Consider the following 20,421-nt stretch of genomic DNA (forward strand, 5'->3'; position numbering starts at 1 on the left):
GTTTTAAAAGCCTCTGTGCTTGATCATGTCCTCCTGCAGAGAATCAATCTCTGCCTCTCCCTGGAGCAATCGCACTAGCAACACACACATGCTACATCTCCTTTAACCCCTGGACCATCTCCAGCCAGTGCCCAATCGTTCTGCTCCTCTTTCAGACAAGAGTCCTTGAAAGAACTGTCAGGAGTCACCAGTCTCCACGTTTCACTGGCCCCTCAGCCAACTCAATGAGTTTCAGTCCCCCCAGAGCACGCATCCGCTCTGGTCAAGGTCACCAACCTCCACCTTGTCAAAGCAAGTGACAATTTTCTGCCCTCATCCTTCTTCACCTCTCTGTGGTTCAGCTGACTGCTTCTCTCTGCTTGAAAGGTTTTCCCTCAAGGTTTCCATGATATAAAATCTCCAGGTCTTCCTTTCCCCTTAGGCCACTCACTCACAGCCAGCTTTGGAGTGGACTTTCCTCCTCAACCTCACCTCCAGCATCCCGGGGCTCAATATCCAAACCTCTCCTTTTCTCAGTCAACATGTTCTCCTGCAACGATCTCATCCAGTCTACCTCTTCTTCTGATGTGGCCAAGAATTTCATCTCCAGGATGGTCACTGACACAGGAAACTGCCATCTCTATGTAACTGGCTAAGAGACCATTTCGAACTCCTCTGCCCCAAAATGCCCTCCATCCCCTCACTCTGGAGAATCATTTAAAACTCATATCACACCATCCGACTTATAACCTATCAAGAGTTACTTTAAAAAGCAGAAAATAATCCCAAGTACTTACTGAGAACTGTACGGTTCTACATGACCTGGCTCCTTCATGCCTCTGTCTTCATCTCTCCCCTGTATTCACTTGGCTCCAGCCCCATGCCCTTCTCTTTGTACCCTGCATGTGTCAAGCTCATTCCTGCCTCAGGCCCTTTGCAAATGCTTCTCTCCCTGTCTCCATGTGGCTGCCTCTTCACCAGTACTGAGGTTTCAGCCTATAAGTCATCAACTCAGAATGTCCTTCCCTCACCACCCTAGCCAAGAAGCTTCTTCCTCCCTGCTCCACTGCTCAGCAGGCTAATACCACTTATAGTTAAACACAAGCACCACAGGGCAATGCTTTATTGCCTTTGTCCAGTTTACCACTCAGAAGTTAGAAAAGGGCCTGGCCCACAGGCAGAAGCCCAAATGCTGCTGTCTCATTAAGGCATTCCTCGGACAGGGACAGGAATAAACAGAAACATGTCTGGGCCAGAACCCAAAACCTTCCTGAACCCCCAAGGCTGGGATAGGAGCCTCTCAGTCTGGTTTTCAATCACTTTGGCTTTCCCCATCAAGGTACTTCAGGGTCCATTTTATCATTTACTTGTTGCTAGGGCAGGATTCATCAACCCTGCCCATCCAGAGGCCCGGAGGGGGCGAGGGGGGGGTGCTGGCAAGTCAAAAGTATGAGAAGAACCCTGATTTATTAAATGAAGGACTAAGCAAGGGATGCAGCCGCTTTCATCCACTCACCCAGAACACGATGTTGTAACTGAAGAGGAGGTACTTGTACCAGCAGCTGACCTCAGCATTAGAGTATCTATAATAGTGCATCTTCTGAGAAGCAGGATCTGTGGAGAGATATAGGAGCGATGAGGTAGCAGGTTCATTTTCAAAACATCCCCCCAAAATCTGCTCCCCAAGGAAAGGGCAAACGTAAAGTTCATATACAGACTCCAAAATCTCCAAATTGTTTCCCTGTGTTTTTACTCACCCAGACACAGTTTTACCATCAATGTCAGCTATAGCTTAGGGAAAAATCAGGTTAAGTCAACTTTCCAAAAGCATCCAAAAGGATTTTAAAAATTGCAAAAGAATGGAGAATGATGATTTTTAAAGTGAATCCTATATATTAGGACTTCTGGTTGGAGCCTTCCCAAACATTTATCTCATCACCTCTCCATTGAGTACTGACTTTTCCACTTCATGATGGAGGAAATAGTTCAGAAAGGTCATATGAGTTGCCCAAGGACAAGACAAAAATGACAAGGCCCAGGACCTGAACCAAGGACGGGGGATTCCATGGTTCACCTTCCTTCCACTTACCACTGCTTGGGGCAAAGCAGCCAAGAGTTGAGGGCCAAACCAAGAAATGGGGCTTCTCACTGAGAGCCACATTTGGAAGAAGAAAGAAGTGCCAGGTTTGGACATAACTGACAGGTGGCCAGTAAAGAAAAGCCAGAATTAAGACTCCATATTCATTCATCTAAGATTTTCTGAGACAACCTTCCAAGCTCAGTCCTTACACAGGTGAGGAAGGCTGAGCACCGTGGCCTGGACAGAGATCCTGGGAGCCCAGCATTCACTCCAGTCCTCTCCCTCCTCTTCCCCTCCTGCTTAACCTCAATGGCACCTCACCCCCACCCCACCTCTTAACATCCCACTCCAGCCAACAAGACCACTGTTTTGGCCTCCTGGGGCTGTAGTAAAGCTTGAGTTACAGAACACTCTAAACCACACAAAGAAAAGGATGGGAGTCACTCTTTTTTAACTGTGTCCATCTCCCAAGTTTCTCACAGAATCCTATAAAAAGCTGGTGTTCTCAAAGGAGAATTCGAAGGGCCTGACCCACCTTTACTACTTTCCTTTTGGAAACCAATGGTAACCCAGGTGAGCCTCTAACCCTTCCACCACGTTCCCTGCAGCATGTCCCGACAGAGCAGGGTGCGATCGTGGCTTACAAGGAATGCTCATCCCCAGCTCCCTTTGCGCCCCCTCCCCCACTTCCAAGGGTGAGAAGGACAAAACACAACAGGCCCCAAGGCGAAAACAAACAAGGCTACTCCAGCAGTGAGAAGACAACCCACAACCACCAGCAAGAAACTAGCGTCTGCCCCCTCACCTCGCTGTGGAGTAGCTACTGCAAAATCCGTTCCTGTGAGATGGCCTTAGTGGCCTAGCCTCTGGTGTGTAATGTTCTGAGAAAGTGGTGCCAAGCAGGGACGTGAAAACCACATCGCTCTGGAAATGAGTGATACGACTGCTCAACCACTCTTTCCACCAAGCAGAATCAACAGGCACAGCCTGGACACCACCATTCGCTTGTCCCCTCCCTCCGAAAAAGATGGGAGAGTAGCTAACGCCCTGCTGGGAAAGCCAGTCCTGTCTGCCTCAAACACCAGCCAGGGAAGGGACAGGGACCCAGCACCCCACCTCCAAATCCCCATTCTGCCGTCAGAAGAGCACTTTCACAAAAGTCCTCTCCAAGAATGAGTGTGAACACAATGCTGAACGACACTACTGGACACAAGGACACACAGGAGGCCTGAGCACAGCCTAGGCCATAAGGGGGATGCAAAGTGGGGAGCAGGAGCTCCCAGGCAGAGCCCTCTTCCTTCAGCGACACAACCTGACCCAGGCAAGTCTCTGTCCTCTGAGGGCCTCAGCATCCTCAACTAAAACAGAGCTGTTAGTGACCAATCCTTAATGTCACCAGTGTTGAGACCAGAAAGTAGCATCAGAATGACTGATTCTCAATACAGATTTCAGGGCCCTACGACTCTAGAGGTTCTGATAAGTAGGTCTGGGTTGAGACACAGAAACTACATTTTTGATAGATTCCCCAGGTGATTCTATCAAGGGCTGCAGTCCCTGTGGGAATCTTTGCAAAGGTGGAAGGACCCTGTTAGCTGTCGTGGTGTGGTAGGGATGGCTCCTGGTAGGCAACCAACTAAAAGTAACCAACACTCACCCATTGGTTTAGCAGATCATGAAGCCCGAAAGCACTGTTTTGTTTTCCTAGCTACGGATGACTAGATTCATGCATATGGGCGAAAAAAAATCTTTTAACAAAAACTCAAGTAAGTTTATTGCAGAAAACAGCCAACTTGGCTAGAAATGCCCCATGAAGCAGGAAAATAGTCTACGTGGTAGAATATTTTGGCCTCCTGGTGCTGCTCCTTTTTATAGACAAGACAATCCTGTTCCTCGGAATGCTAAAGTACTCCTCTCCACTTCATGGCTCCCAGAGGAGCCTGGAAAGTGGGTGGCCATGCCCTCCTGGGAACTGGGCTCCAGGTTCTGGGGACCTGGGCTGCTCAGGCATGGTATCCAAAATTCAGGAACGTTAAAGGCTACTCCTTGGACATCACTTAACCTAACTATAGTACAGAATTCTCCCAAATGCTTTGAAGCAGGAAACAAAGCCAGACTCTCTCCTTTCTCCAAAGGAGAAAACAAAGAAACCAGCTAATAAGCATAAGTCTGTAAGCTTCCCACAGTATTGGTGATCCTCGCCTACCCCCCTGCCTGGACCTTGGGAAAATGATTACCCTGATGTGTCACAGGAACTATCAAGAATCGTGGCCTCCTTTAGCTCTTCACTGAAGCATGGAGAACATGGCAAGGCCACAGGGAGCTTCATGGGCACCCAGGTGGCAGTGGGACCAGCCAGTATTCTGCAGTGCAGATTCCCCACAGGGCACTCACTTCCACACCATCCACTTCCCGCTCTTCTAGAGGGTCCCCGGACCTCGCCCGCAGACATACAACCAACCGGGAAACAACTCTGCTTTCACGGACAGCAGGGTCCAAGCCACACCCAGGGAATCTCGACAACCAACCACGACATAAACTCCAAGTAACTTAGACACTAAGAACTATACGAGCCAAGTACACTCCAGTGAACGACTAGAAAGAAACACCCTAATCATCAATGACACAAGGTGCCGAGCTCATTCATGTCCCCTTACACGCTTGCCACACACAACTCAGAGCGCTGGCACAGGCATTGTGTTTTTGTTGGACCAGGAAAACCCTATGAGGTCTAGGGTCAGGGATGTTCCAATTACACTTATTTACCCATTGCAACCCACAAAAGAAGAAATTGTTAAAGGGAAACACCTTAGCCTTTCTTCACCTACTGAGTCCTTCTCATGTGAAGAAAAGGCAATCAACTGACTAGTGACATCAGAGATCTACATCACCCCACCCCACCCCACCCCGGCCCCACCCCCCACTTAATCTAAGGCTCAGTGAGGAAAGGCTGCCTCTGTTTTGCCCGCCTACGAGGAGAAGCAGGTCGTGAACATCAGTGTGACCAGAAGATCCTGGTCTCCACATAGGCGCAGCCCAGAATTTAAACTGAAGGAGGTAATGGGGAGACTTTTTTGGACCTCAAACTAAGCTGCATCTTCCAACACAGGGTTCAATGTTGAGCCCCTGAGCTTTGGCTCAGTGGCCGGAGAACCTCAATGAAGGAATGAAACTTCTGAGCCACCAACCTGAGGTGTTAGCTGCATTTACAAAGAACCCAAAGAAGGCGATAAAGGCAGTGGTGCTAAAACTAGAATCCAGATCTGACCCAAAATTCAGCCAAAATGACTCTGAAGTGACAGTGGTCCCTGACATCTCACTTATTTGCTAAACCAAGTCACATCAGAGGAACCTACCTCTCTACAAACTAATGTATTTAACATCAAGATCATTTACCTTAAAATATACAGTCTTATTTTGCTAAAAGAAGATGGATAAATTTTGCCCAAATACTAATCACCACCGCCAACAGAAAAAGATCTCCAAAAGCTATTATGTGTTTTTTTGCATAGAAAACAATTATCAGAAAAATGTAATTCCAAGTCTTCAACAGAATAAAGCATTTGCATGGCAAATTGGAGGCATGTGTTTGTCAAAAATCAACTTTCAAAACAAAGAATTATTTAAATGTTGAGATAGCTGGTTAGCAACCTGAGAGGAACTAAATAAGCCAGAATCAATCTAAATATTAAAGGATGCATGCAGGCACGCACCCAAAAGAACAGAGTATTTCAGGCCTATGTTAATCTCCTTTGCTTTCAAGCCAACAGGAAAAAAACAATCCAAAGTATAAAAATATCAATATAAAACAGATAAAAAGTTTTAAAATTCCCATAAAATTAAAAGTAACATTAAAATAAAAAAGGAAACAAATGATAAGTTATCTACAGCAATTATGACAAAAGGTGAATATCTACAACATACAAAAATTCTGGACATTATACTGAAATGGAAAGAATATAATTAATGGAAAATATTCCCCTTCATTAAAAAAATGAAACTTACAAGACAATTTAGAGATATTATTTTACACTTTTAGTTTAACAAAATAACCAACACTGGTATTGGCATGTTCATACCTTGCGGGTAGCAATACTGTTACAGACATTCTAACACATCTTCTCCCCAAAAAGTGGTCATGCCCCTAAACCAATAAACTCATAACTAAGAATTTGTCTCAAGAAAATAAACCAAGAAAAGAAAAAGAACATGCATTAAGTATGAAATGTGAACATCATGGTTTTCCATTATGGAAAAATTTATAAGCATGTGGTTAAAGGCCAAAATGGAACATGAAAGTATGAAAACAGTTGCATTGGGTAGAGGATTTACAAGTGATTTTCTAAAAAGGTTTCCATTGTCACACTTACCGTTACCACCTTTGTATCATCCATCAATGTAAACTGAAGCCATTGCTGGGGTTGGGGTGGCATGCCTGCTTGGATACTAGGGCCTCAGGGTGATGGCCTCAGCAGTTTGTAAACAGGGCTTGTCTACTTTGAGATTATATTAACCTGTAAGATTCCTTCCTCCTCCTCTCCCCCTTTTTAATTACAAAAGGAGCACAGGCTGAACTGTAAAATATTTAAACAATTCACAAGTGTGAAAAGTGAACTGGCAATGAGAAAGCACTAAACAATGGCTTTCAAATTTTGACCACGGCCCACAGTAAGAAACACATTTAACAAAATCGATCCAGTGCATATACTTGCATACACAACTAAAATAAGGTCTGCGAAACAAAGCTCCCCCTATCGTGTGGCATGGATTCTAGACTTGCTGTTGTTTTTCCTTTGCAAAATTATCCCGACACATGATCCGAGAATCAACTATTATAAAAGCTGGGCTGAGAAAAACAGCAGCTCCCAGGCCAGACCTTTCCTTTCCCAGGGATATGTTCTACATCTCACTGATCTTGACATTGTTAAAGAGAAAACCACAAACTCAATATGGCATCACTCATACTAGAAGCCCATGACGCCAAACTGAGACTTAACATCTGATCTAATTGCAGTTTTATCTCTCCCAGAAACATTATTTTAATCGACCAGTATGGAATTTTCTGGTCAAGCACCAGTAGATAATCTGTCACATGGGCCCTTCTCAGTACCCACCTCCCATGGAAAGAAGAGGTCACCTACTTGAAGAAGAACCTTCCCCTCTCATCCCCCAAAGAAAAGGTGTGTCCAGGCCCCAAAATACTTCTTTTTCACCTTTTCACCTCTTTTTTTTTTTTTTTGGTTGTCCTACAAATCACCTCTACCCCCAAACCACCACCTCACACTTCTTTCCCATATCTCTATTCCAATTATAGCATTGGCTAGAGTAATTTTCAGAGTTTACATTACTATAACCATGTGAGCCATCAGAGTGAGCCATATAAACCATGATTACTTTTCTTTTCCTGTACAACTTTTTGTTCTCTGGAGTTAATAATTCTCTTGTTTTTCTGTTTGCTTAATTTTCTAAGATTTTTATCAATATTTAACTCCAAATTCAATAAATCCGTTCACATCCAATGTTGTATTCCTACTTCTTCCAGAAGAAATCTCTCCTGAAGTCTTCTGTGCTGCTTCCATCTGGACTGGCGCACAGAATTCCCCTTACCTCATCTGGGATACAGCCTATGAGATATCCAGTCTTTGCTCACCTTTGTAGAGAAATCCTTCAGGGCAAAAGGCAAGTTTTCCAGATCCTGTATGTCTTAAAATATCTTTATTCTACCTTATTCATACCTGAATAAAAGTCTGGCTGTATAGAGAATTCCAGGTTGGGAAACAATTACATTGAGAATGATGAAACCATTGCTCTATTAACATCCTCTATATTCCAGTGTATTGAGAAGCCCCCAAACCACTCAGATTCCTGATCTTCGTATCTGACCTGTTATCTTTCTCTCTGTAAATTTGCAGGTTCATCCCTTTCTCCCCAGCACACTGAAAAATCAGAGTACTAGTCTAGGTCTATCTTCACACCTGGTCCAACAATTGATAAGCCTTTCCAATATGGAAACCATCTTTCTCCTCTAGGAAATTTTCTTGATGATTTTCCCACTTGCAATTTTTCCTCTGTTCTCTTTCTGCAACTCCTTCCTATTAATGGGTATGGGAATCCTGGCTATTCCTTACATTTTCTTACCTCTTCTGCTCTATTACCCATCTCTCCATCTTTATTTTCTGGAAGACTCTTTCACCTTTATCTTCTAATAATTCTATTGATAGCTTTGCTCTGACCTTATCTTTTTAACTTTTAGTACTTTTTTGTTTTCAAAATTGTTTTATAGTATCTCATTCTTACTTTCATAGATACGATATTTCTCTTATCTCTGAGAAAATGTCTATTTGTTTTCAAGATGTTCTTCTCTCTCAGTAGAATGTTTAATGTTGCTTTTTTTCCAATTTATTTCACTTGCCTTCATGTTAGGCACTTTTTCAGGTGTTAGTAATCCTCATGCTCAAGTAATCCTCATGACTAAGAGTAAACTGAATGCCTAAGAATTATCTGGAAGAGGTGAGTCCTTAGGCAGGTGAGTTTCTGTGTACGGTGGTGATCTTGCTGAGCCATCTGCTGGGAAATCCTCATTTTCAGCATATTTAGTTATTTCTCCTTAGGCCAGTCAGGTTCCCCAGTGAGATCTCTTTTAATCTCCTGCCTAGAAGGTGAGGGGCTGGCCATTAGTGTTCTAGAAAGCAAGTTGGGGTAGAAGGCTGGAGAGTGGAGATGATCTCCATATGAACCTCCAAGAGTACCTAAAGTCTCCAGGTCCTTGGTTTTTCCTTCTGCAGAATGAATCTCCAACATCCTTGTAGAGGGGAGAGGCAGTCACCACCCACCATGGAGGAAGGAAAGGGATCTAAGTATCTAACCACATCAACTGCTTTCAAACAGTTCTTATATTTAGCTGTCTCCAATGGTCCTTTGATCCTCCGCCCCCCCACCCCCAATTGATAATATGGTGATACCAACACCTACATTTTAAACTGGGTCACTCATCCATTTATTCCTGGCTTGTAAATGTTTTCTTGCTGTTCTCTCCTTTCCCCTTCTCCTTGTTCTTGTACATTAATTTTTTTTTTAAATTCCCTTTGATTGATTCCTTTTTAAAATTCCCTTTATCTTAACTTTTGTGGAGTTTGAGGATAAAGTAAAATTAGGTGCCTCTACTTAATCCATCATTTTTACCCAGACTTCTAAAAAGTCTTCAAAATATTTTAGTTCCCATCTTTTTTTATCAAGTAAAAGAAAAAAAGAAAGACAAAGAGAAGTTTAATGTATAACCATATAAAAGAAAGGGAAAAAAGACTGCAGATATAATTACGGTGACTAACTGACCTTAAAATAGGAAAATTATCTAAACTGGTCCAATGTAATTATGTGAACCCTTAAAAGCAGAGCTTCCTCCCAGCTGAAAGCAATAGTAAGAGATTCCAAGCATGAGAAGGATACAATGCATTTTTTCAGGATCTGAGATAAAGGACTCATATGCAAGAACCAGAAAGAGGCTTCGGGAGTTAATGGTAGTCTGGCTGGCAGTAAGGAAACAGGACCTCAGCCCTACAACAGCAAGAAAGTGGATTCTACCAACAACCTGAGTAAACTCGGAAGTGGATTCTTCTTCCCCAGAGCCTCCAGAAAGAAGTGCAGCCCTGCTGATCCCTTGTGAGACTATAAGCAGAGAGTAAGCAGAGAATCCAGTTGAAATATGCTATACCTGGACAACACTATCGCCCATGTTCTAAGCTAGAAACCAAGTTATCCTGCTGCCTCCTCTCTCCCTCATACTCCAGTCAGCCATTCATCAAGATGCATCCTTTTCACCTGGCATTCGAGGCGCCAGTATTAGCACCTGACCTGGTCACAGACCCATCCCAAGGAAGAGCAGCCATATTTCCAAGGAAAATAGGGGTTCTGTTGCACCTCCATATAGTACACCATAGGCCCTGAACATTCCTACCATCCTTGGAGGGAGTCCTTAGAGCCCACTGGGTGCTGGGAACATTCAGACAGGCCAAAGGAAAAGGTGAGAAGGCCCAAGGGGAGAAGTCTAGGAAGTGACAGATGAATGCATGTGAGGGGATTAGGTTCCTGTAAGAAAGAGAATCACAAAGGCAGGCCAGAACAGGCTGCCCTACTGTCCACAGGAATCTTACACGGAGGAAAGGTGTGCCTCAGCCCCAAAGCACCGGCACCCTCTGAGAGGGAACAGAAGGGCTCAAATCCATGAGCTCTCCTCTCGGTTCTGACTCATCACTCTGAGAGTCAGAAGTATCTAACCCATAGCCTTAGGGCTCAACTCCCTATATCCAGGCTTTGCCAGAAACAATGGAAATTGGACACAGGAGCAGTGATCACTCACAGGGATCCAGAAGTTTAACACTTCATCACAGGAAGACACTACAAAGCCACCCAGGGGTTAGAGTGGTGAGGCAAGGGAGGTTCTCAAAGTTCTAAGACCCTCAGTCCCTTGACTGCTACCCCTGAGATGACCTCCATGTGGAGGTACAAGAAAGCCTAGGCCACGAGTTCTGAGCCCTACCAGGCTCTCCGACAGGCCTGGGGTTCTAGGTGCTTGGTTTCCTGTATGATACTCTGAACTAGCAAACAGCTTTATGAGTTTCCACCAGCAAAAAAACCACAACTCCAAACCTGCTACATTTAAGGAGCACCAAGGGGCCTCTTTGTTAATATGGTGAGGAGACATTTGTTTGTCTCAGTACCGCCATTGGGAAAGGAGAAGGAATGGATGTGGGTCAGAGGAGGAAAGCGGGGAGGCATGGCTCAGTGGGAGAAATGCTAGGCCTGGAATGGAGGTCACCTAATCCAGCAATTTTCAAACTTACTATTTTTATTACTTTTTAAGCTACAGGAGTCTTTGTTCAAAAAAAAAACGCTGACCCAAAAACCCAGCATGAAAATGGCCAGGTCACTTGTCAGTTCAGGTGGCTAGGAGGAAAGGGGAGGTTCTGTGAGGTACACACTTGAAAAAGATAGGCCTGGTCGGGCTGATCCCAAATTCCACAGAACATCAGAATCACTCAAGCTTTTTCCAAAATGCACATGAGACTTCAATGGGCCTGTGATGGACCTGGAAATTCACATTTTTAAGAGCTGTCCTTCAAAGCAGTGAGTCTAAAGAAACCCCCACTGGCCAAGTCTGGAACAATCTGAGCATCAAAATAAACAGTAATAGTAATGGATTTTAACTCTAAATAAGAATCCATGAGTCCGTTCTAAGATAAAAATAAATGGATAAACAAATGGGAGAGAAGAGAAACTTCTTTACAGCATTATACCAAATGATAAATGTAAAAGGAATTAATAGAATTAAATCATCACCATTCAGCAACCATAACAGAAATAAATGATTCCATTAAGAATAATCGATGGGTTCTGTCTTAGTCTGTTCTGGCTGCTGTAACAAAATACCATAGATTGGCTACCTTATAAAGAACAGAAATTTTTTCTCACAGTTCTGGAGGCTGAGAAGTCCAAAATCAAGGCACCAACATGGTCAGGTGAGGGCCTTCTTCCTGGTTCGAAGCTAGTACCTTTTTACCACGTCCTCACGTCCTCACATCCTCGCATGCTAGAAGGAGCAAGAGAGCTCTGTGGGGTCTCCTAAAAGGGGCCTAATCCTACTCATAATGGCTCTACTCCCATGACTTAAGTACCTGCTAAGGGCCCCACCTCCTTATATCATCAAATTGAGTATTAGGATTTCAATACTAAGTGAATGGGGGAGGGGGTCACAAACATTCACACCATAACAGGTTCTAAAACTAGTTGATGAAAGTCTAATGAGAAACAATATATTCACATGGTCTCAAAGTCTCTCCTCATAAGACACTTACTAGTATTACAAAGAGTATAACAGTAACTCAGCAGGGGAGAAACAAACAGATACCACCTTAACCAAGTGTGATCACTGTTGTCATCAACCATAATGAGTCAAGCCAACATCAGTCCCTCCCGAGAGGATGCACTGAGAAGGACACCTCGCCTCTGTGGTATTCCTGATGAAAATGTATAACCTGAATCTAATCATGAGGAAAGATCCAAGAAACCCAAATTAAGAGAGATTCTACAAAATAATTGAACTCAAGTCAAAATGTAGTTTGTGGTCATTTTTCTTTAAAAACAAAAAAAAAATGGAGGGGGTGGTCAGATAAAACATTTAAGCAATGAACAAGCCTAGGGCTCAAACACCGATCTTGAGAATGATTCACCAAGTAGCTCATTCAACTGCATTGGCAGCATCAGGGTGGTACTGGCTCACCCAGGTGAGGCAGGGCTAGACCAGCCACAGCTGCTGGCTCCAACTTCTCAAAAGCTGAGCAAAAGGAGGCCTGGCAGTCCTGGCTTCATAGCTGCTTTCCCTCTGCTGTTGAAGGGAAAGCTGCCAGTTCCTGGAAGGATGGAAAGCTCAGCCTGCCACAGTGCACAGCGCCCTGTGCCCTTATTATCATGGCAGGCCTGTTTCTGAAAACCTAAGTCCATGAGAATGTCTACACCCAAAAGCCAGCTGCACACAAAATGTGGAGAATCTGGGCCCAGTTTACAGTGACATCTCCAAAGTGGACAAGAACCCTGGAGGCCAATGTACCCTAAACTCCAAACATCGGGAGGATTGGACTAGATCCTCTATCCACTCTGGAATTCTCAACTAAAGACCTGAGAGCTAAGGGCTCCCTAGACTGGCAAGACTGAAGACAATCTGCACAGTAATCCATCAGCACACAAACTTTCTCTGCTAGTCCCTTAGGGTGAAAAAGCTTTTGTTGTGAGAGACAAACACTTCAGGACTTGTATCTGCATGTTCAGGCACCCACTGAGTGTAAGGCACCCAGCATTAGGCTGTGGAGACCAAGTCAGAGTGTGACCCATGTGTGACTCAGGGAATGCTTCCCTCTACTAACTGGGGAGTCAGGAAGGTGCTGGAGGGCAGGACTGGGCACTGGAAGGAAGGAGGAGGTGGGAAACTGGTCAGGAAATGCTGCACAGAGCAGATGGTTTAAAAGTGAACTAGATGAGTATTCCACATGTAGACACATTCACCAGTTTGGGAGGAATGGCTGTGCTCTGAGACGGGGAAGCCACACTGCAAACCGGGATGGCCGCAGCCAACAAGCCTCTCCATTGCGTACTATCAACAGAGCCCAAGCATGTCCCCATTTCTGTAGGTGGCTGGTAATCAAGACACAACTAAAGTGGCTGCACTTGCAGGGTTGAAATGGTTGGGGTGGGAGCGGCTCCTAAACACCACAGATGTTCCGAGTGATGAGTGGGGCTGCTCCTGGGGAGAAATAAATTCTGCTTCAATAACTGGGTCTTCAGCAGCCGTTAAGGGAGTTACTCCGGTCTGGTGCAAGGATCTGACGTGCAAGTCTAATGAAGATCTAAAATGTGCTCTCTGTTGGAATTGCCCTACCCCCACCCTCCTCTCCCCCTACACAAAGAAACTATACAAGAAAATTTAGAATTATACACATTTACTCCTTTTCTTCAATTTTTTTCCATGCCTGAAAGGTATAAATATTGTGGTTGTAGGATGTTAAAAACCTTTGTATCCAAAATTGCAATCTGCTACAATATACTGTTTGAAGACAAACAACCCACCCATTTCACTCCAAGGATAGCATTGGGAGCACCCTCTAACCCAGCTGGGGCACAGCCTGCCACCTGGCCTCCACTGAGCAATGCAAACAGCCTAGGGAAAAGGATTCACAGAGCTAATAAAACTTCCCAAACAAGCTTCGAAAAGGAAAGCCTGGTGGAGGAAAAAAAAAAAAAAAAAAAAACGTCAAGAGAAAAGAAATAAGGGGTTGAGGAAGGAACAGATTTTTTAAAAATGCAAATCAATGGTGGGAAACTTAAAAATCAATGGCTGAACAGAATCTGGCGTCAGCTGGAATCAGTATAGTTCAGCCCCAGAAAAGGGGGCAAGGAGGGGTAAGGTGGCCAGCAGCTGAGGAGGGGAACCCAAGGTTCTCCAGCCCACCAGCACTGTCCCCCCAGGCCTAGGGATGCAGGTTCTTCCCCACCAGCCCCCACCTACTTCCACCAGAATACAGGGTGTGGGCAAGTGATCCTAGCAAAATCAAGAGAGGCATCTCAAACTTTTCTCCACTACAAAAGTACTACGAAAAAATAAACTTATAGCCCCCCTTCTGGACTATTTCTTTGAACTTCAATATATACCAAAATATCTTTATGTAGAATGCTTTGTTTCTACAAAAAAGCAAGCAATTCTGATTGTGTCATCCAGCTGGGAAGGACTGGGCGGGGCAAGTGGCACCAGATGGCCAAGGGAGGCTCTGCAAGCCCCTTCACAAAGGAGGGCTCCAATTACTCCTCCACTCTGTGCCCCAGTGCCCCGAAGTTGACATTACCAGCAGGCTCGGAGGAGGTGCCTGCAGCTGCCAGCAAGAAGGCTTTCCCAGTCCCCAGACCCACCTGAGACACCCCCAGTGCCCAGGGACACCTGCATCCCAGAGGTTAGGGGCCCCAGGGCTGGGCCTGCCAGACCTGGTTAAGGTTGAGGACATTCAGGAAGAGAAGAAGGTGAAGGCTACAAAACCACAACACACAAGAACGTGTGAGAGGGAGTTGCAGGGCGGGTGGGGTGGGGGAGGTGTCTGAGCCAGGGCTTCTAAAACTTGAAAGTGCATGCAAATCATCTGGGAATCTTGTTAAAATGTAGATTCTGATTCAGCAGGTGTGGGGTGAGACACCCTCCCCAACCCAGATTCTGCACCTCAACAAGCTCCTAGTTAATGCAATGCTGCCCGTGCCAGGCCTGTGGGCAGTGCTTTGAACTGTGAGGATGTAAGATGCCTGGGAGAAAAGCAACAACATTGAGGAAGGAAAACAACCATTAAGGTGAGTCAGGGGAGGAAAGCCCACCCATCTCTATCATGGGATGATTTACAGGGATGTATTTAGCTTTCCTGGAGGAATGCTTTAATTCTGGACTTTTTTCATTATTTTAGTGCATCCCACAGCATTCTCACAGGTTATTTTTATTCCTATTTCACAGCCGTGGAAGCCACAATAACCAAATTATTAGTGAAGCTGGACTCCCCGCCCTTTGGGTGTCTTACCAGACCACAGGCCTCCTGTGACATATAGCAGCAACACAGACCAGAGCAGTGACAGAGGCTGATTCTGGCCCAGCAGACAATGGGAGGAAAGCCACAAACATGGGAGGCCCAGGGGATGGCCGCTGGGTGGAAAAGACAGATAAAGACATCCACCCTGAAGAAGAATTTATAACAAAACAGAGACAAAATTTAAACCCACACCCCTCCCCCCAAGAGAAAAAGGAACATTTAAGTACAAAGGGTTACTCTTATTGGTTCTTCCCCCCCCTTTTTTTTTCCCCCAACTTTTAACAGCCTGATCTCACTTTCCAGGGAGATAAAATACAGAGCTTTACTTCCTTCCCCCAGATTCAGTTTTACCAGAAAGGGAATGTGGCATTTCCAAGGAAAGAGTGATTCTAAGGTTTGAGGCAAAAAGATTTATCAGCGGGCTCCTGATGCCACAGCCAGACCCTGAGAACTGGCAGTGTGTGTCAGGGGTCAAAGTGAGCCGGGGCTCCATGTGAAAACCACAGACATCTGTGGACCGTGGAGGTGATCACTGCCACCTCCAAACCCTCAAGAACCCATGGAATGAACGCCTCAGAGGAGAGATGCCCTCTGTGAATCTCACCTGATGGCATTTCTTCCAAAGAATATCTTGAGTTGGCAAGAGGGGTTCAGGCTAATGACCAACCGTTTTGGAGTTAGATTCATAGAACTGAAAAGAGTCACAGCTAAAAAGTTTCCAAAGCTCATCTAAGCAACTCTTCCATTTGCCAGAGACCGATGCCCATGGAAATGAACAGCCAAGGTCGCCCAGAGATCAGCAGCAGTGTGGCGACTCACCCCCTGCCTTCTACTTCCGTATGCTTTTCCGGAACACTGTGTTGCCTCAATCATGACCTTTTCCAACCTCATCTGGGGCCAACTACCCTGAAAGCAGAATCGTATTTCAATGCATTTAACAATGCATTTTGCTGAGTCTCATACTTTTTTGTACAACTTTTGATGAAATGAGGACATTCAACGGGGCCACCCTGTACAGGGCTGGGACTTGCTTCCTAATTTGTGAGACTTGGCTAATGAGAGTCTGATAAGACAGCCAGGCTGATCTCATGATGCATGGGTTTTGAAAGGGCAGAATAAAACGCTAAACACAACAAAGCTGTGAGAGCTTCGAGTTCTCATACAAAACAATTCTCTGTTAAAGGCAAGTGACTATTACAGACTCTGGCTGCGGTGCAGAAAGCAAGAGATCTATGGGTTGGGGCGGGCACACCTCCAGAAGTGGACGCCAGAGAATGGTGCTCAGCTCCACCTGAAACCTCACACTTGAGTAAAATTGTCCCCAAGAGGGAAGCTCATTTTGCCCATCAAAAACTGGGAGAAAAGACATTCAGACGTAAAAGTGGAGGGGATAGTTCCTCCAAGTTGGAGAAAAATTCCCACAACCATACAGAGACCAAAATAAAAAGAAACTTTCTCAACCACCCTTACCACTAAATGCTGACAACTCTTTCTATACAGACTTCATAGAGAAGAACCAGGAAGTAAAGGAAGAGCATACTTTGTGCCTGGGAGTGACTTTTTCTGCCAAAGACCCAAGAGGCAAGTGCTCCCAAAAGTGCTTGTGCAGCTCACCCTCTTCCCATCTCTCTCTCACCGCTCCCCCCGCCCCCCACTTCTACCTTTCTCTCATACAGCCTCAGTGGCCATAAACAAGTGAGACCTCTCTCTGTCCCACAGTACACGTCACCATCATTCTGATCCAATAAGAGGGCTAGACCCTCTCTAAACAAAGAGAAATGTTGACACCACTGGGGAGATGGGGTTACAGATGGGGGAACTGAGGGTGCGGTCAGGGGACTGCATGCCTTTGGCTCAGTGGAAAGATTCATGTCTCAAGGGCTTCCACGGGTGCCCTGAGACCGCTGCCTGCTGCCTGCTGCCTGCTGCCTGCTGCCTGCTGCCTGCTGCCTGCCTGCCTGAAATTCAAGAGCCCGGAGATGGCAGAACAAAGGGATATGCCTGTGGCTCAGGCGGCGGGGGAGGCGACAGGCCAGCCTGCCAGCAAGCAGGCTTTCTGCAGCTGAGTGCCCGAGTGAAGAACAGGGAACACTGGGCTGAGCACTGAGGTACAAAGGAAAGTGGGGGCCTGCAAGGCTAACAACAACCCAGGCACGCGCCTGGCCCCCACCCAAGGGCGCAGCTGGGTCGGAATTACTCAAGCAGAACCCACTCCCAGAGGCAGTGGGCAGGTGGCTCACAAGAAAGGCACAGGGCACTACCGCTCCTTGTCCGGCTGCTCAGAACTCTTACTCAGGGGGTTCCAGACATAGCTTGGGGACTTGAGAGGGTGAAAGGGAGATCTTGACAGAGGTACTCGCAAAGGGCAGGGCCCCTCCTGACCTGGGGGGGGGGGGGGGGGGGGGGCGGTGGAGAGGGTGGCCGGGGACTGGGAGAGGTCAAAGCCCAGGCTGGGCAGCTTACCCAGCCTCAGAAAACACATGAGGGACTCAGGAGTGGCTAAGACCTGTCCACCAAATGACTCTGATTAAGTATAATGGGTTCCTGCTGCCAGCAACAATAGCAATACTGGCCACCCCCTCTCCACCTACCCTCCCCCCAAAAAGATCCACAATGGGAGGCAGCAGGAAACCAGGGCAGAGCCCATGAATAGCTCCACTGTCAGTCCCCAGGCCCCACCTCCTCAGCCCCACAGGTCAGTCTTAGCTGCCACCCAGCCACAATAGAAACCTCTGTGCTGCCAAGGCCCCAAGCCGCACACAACAAAGCTGTGAGCATGGGAAGCTCTGGACTTCTCACAGGGCACCATGTAACAGCAGCAATGGTGGGGGAGACAAGGCAGCAACACAGGCCTCAAACCCAGCAGGTCAGGGTCATGCTGGTCACCTTTCAGTTTAGAGTGACTCTCTGCCTGTCAGCCCTGAAATCTCCCTGCTTCTTGCTCTGCCCTGCCCAGATGTGGGGCAGCCACAGCCACACAGGAAAAGATTATGGTTATCCCAGAGGCTCACGGTGGCCACAGGATGGGAAAACAGCCAGAGAGCCCCGAGGACTCCCAAGAGGATGCCAGCAGAGGGCTCCAACATTACGCCTTCTCTCACACACCGTCCTCCCTCGCCCAACCCATCTACCCATCTCAGGAAGAAAAACTCATCTGCCTTCACCCCTTGCTTCTGTTCGGAAAGGAAGCTGCCTGCTCAAAACAAAAAATCCATCCATTATTTACTCCAGGTGCCTTCTACACAGGCTTTTAAAATCACAAGGTAGCTGTCAGGCCCAAAGCAGCATGAAGTTGGGGCTGCAGAGAAGGCAGGAGATGGGGGAATCCCAGAGCGGACAGGAGACCTGACCCTCACATCAAGCCCTGAAACTGAGGGAGAATCTGCTCTTCTAAAAGCTGATTCCCACTCTACCTTGTTTCTCAGCTATGACTCCCCGTCATACCCTGCCCTAGTCTTGCAAACACCTGCAGCCGCTCAAACTTATATAATGAGAAGCTTCCCCTCATCTCATACCCTATCACACTCTGGCTGCCTCTTAACCCTCTTACATGACGCTTTTGGGTAGAAAGGTTTCATGGCCCACAGGGCACAGCCAAGGGCTGCAAACAACAGGTGCCATGGAGACCGGCTGACCTGAGCTGAAACAAAGACAGACTGCAGTGGGAACCAGCACACCAGCACCCCACTGTAATCCCTCCAGCTGTAGGCTCCAACTGCAGAAATACAAGATCGCACCAAAAGAAAACTCAAAAAACTTTCATTCTCCTTCTTGTAATCAAAACTGTGTGTTTCTTTTCCTGTTAGTACCTAACGCCTAGACTCCTGGTCTAGCCATTTCTACGGAGCTATGAGCATATACAAGGCATTCCCAGAGCCTGGCCTGCACAAACAAAATACTGGAAGCAACCTCAGTGTCCATCAGAGGGGGCTGATAAAGTGAATCATGCTTTACCATTTAGAGGACTAACATGCCACTGTTCAAAAGAATGGCCTAAAATGTGCGTGCTGAAATGGAGCAAACCCAAGATAAACTTTAGAGTAAAAATCAGAAGTGAAGAGCAACGTAATTAGCATACCAGCACAGGAATAAACAAGTACAGAGTACAGAGATGCTTGACTAGGCTCCCAACATGTGGTAATGGAGGCCTCAGGCGAGCAGAACTGAAGGGATTGGGGATGGAAATGTCAATTTTCACTGTATACTTTTATGTGTTTTGCATCATATATACATTTTGTTAAATAAAAAAGGTAAACTGACATTTAAAACCCCTACAGTTTGTGGCTGGAGGCACCAAAACGTTTACATGTAGCTCTCTGCAGGCAGTTTCTGGTACCTCTCTAGAAGGAGGAGCGGTTGTGGGAGGAGGGGAAAGGAGTGCCAGCCTCCGGAATAAAGACAGCCGATTCGGAATAAAGACAGCCGATTCGGAGTGTTAGCTAGCTCCCTGCTCACAACTCCTCCCCAAGTCCCAAAACAGAAAATTTTCCTACGAAGACCAAGAGCAGGTCCTGACAAAGGCAGAAAGGAAACCTGAAGTGATTCCACGTAGAGGACCATTTATCTATAGCCTGGTTGACTCTATAGTAAGGCTGTAATACCCCCAAGTTCAGGCAGAGGAGGGAGGGTTCTGAACCATAGGCACCCCAGGCCTCTGCAGGGACCCTCCTCAGGACTCTTCCTTGTCATGAGAGAGGCTCAAGGTCCTAGTGTTATAAACCCATCCCAATTTTAGCAGCTAAAGAAATCTATTTCAACAGATTTCTAGGCCTGGCCCAATTCCAAGGACAGGCTAAAAACAGTTTCTAAAAGATTCCAGCTCAAAACCCCAATCCCTTAACCACTAAACTCCATGTACCTTTCAGGAAATGGACTGCAAGATACAGTTGTGAGATGGATTTGTATATTTATTCCTTACTAAAGGGATACATGTACGTTTTTGAAAAGCTTCCTTTAATTGACACATCAATAAATACTCTGCACTAGAAAAGCACTGATGTATTTCCTCCAAGTGATTTTCCCTCTAAGGAACAATAAAATAACCATCCCAATCACTCCTGCTTCTCAGCAGCATGACACATGTCTATGAGAACCAGAACTGGTCAGACCACTTGGGCTAGACCATTTGGGGGAAAAGGAGTGGTTCATGAATGGAGCTCTTTCTACCTAGTGGAACTTCCCTGCCTCACCTCCAGGTCACCACAGCAGGCACCAAGAAATCCTAATGACCTCAAGCTCACTGATGGCCAAGACCAC

The 20,421-nt window shown here is 46.1% G+C and overlaps 1 protein-coding gene across 6 annotated transcripts in view; it reads right to left on the reverse strand.

Annotated features, from left to right (window-relative positions):
• The window catches only part of TSPAN14 (tetraspanin 14), a 53,065-nt gene that overhangs the window by 24,628 nt on the left and 8,016 nt on the right, over positions 1–20,421 (reverse strand). For 4 of the 6 annotated variants that reach the window (XM_016121495.2, XM_016121505.2, XM_036223897.1 and 1 more), the window contains exon 2: positions 1,496–1,593. In XM_016121495.2, coding sequence (XP_015976981.1) covers positions 1,496–1,576 — 81 coding nt within the window. In that variant the 5' untranslated portion in view covers positions 1,577–1,593. Of the gene's footprint in view, positions 1–1,495; positions 1,594–6,426; positions 13,476–20,421 lie in introns of those variants that run through there. The other 2 variants (XM_036223896.1, XM_016121476.2) reach the window with 2 other exon arrangements.

This window comes from Rousettus aegyptiacus, unplaced genomic scaffold (genome assembly GCF_014176215.1).
Source record: "Rousettus aegyptiacus isolate mRouAeg1 unplaced genomic scaffold, mRouAeg1.p scaffold_m13_p_6, whole genome shotgun sequence".
In the NCBI taxonomy this organism is placed as follows: Eukaryota; Metazoa; Chordata; class Mammalia; order Chiroptera; family Pteropodidae; genus Rousettus; species Rousettus aegyptiacus.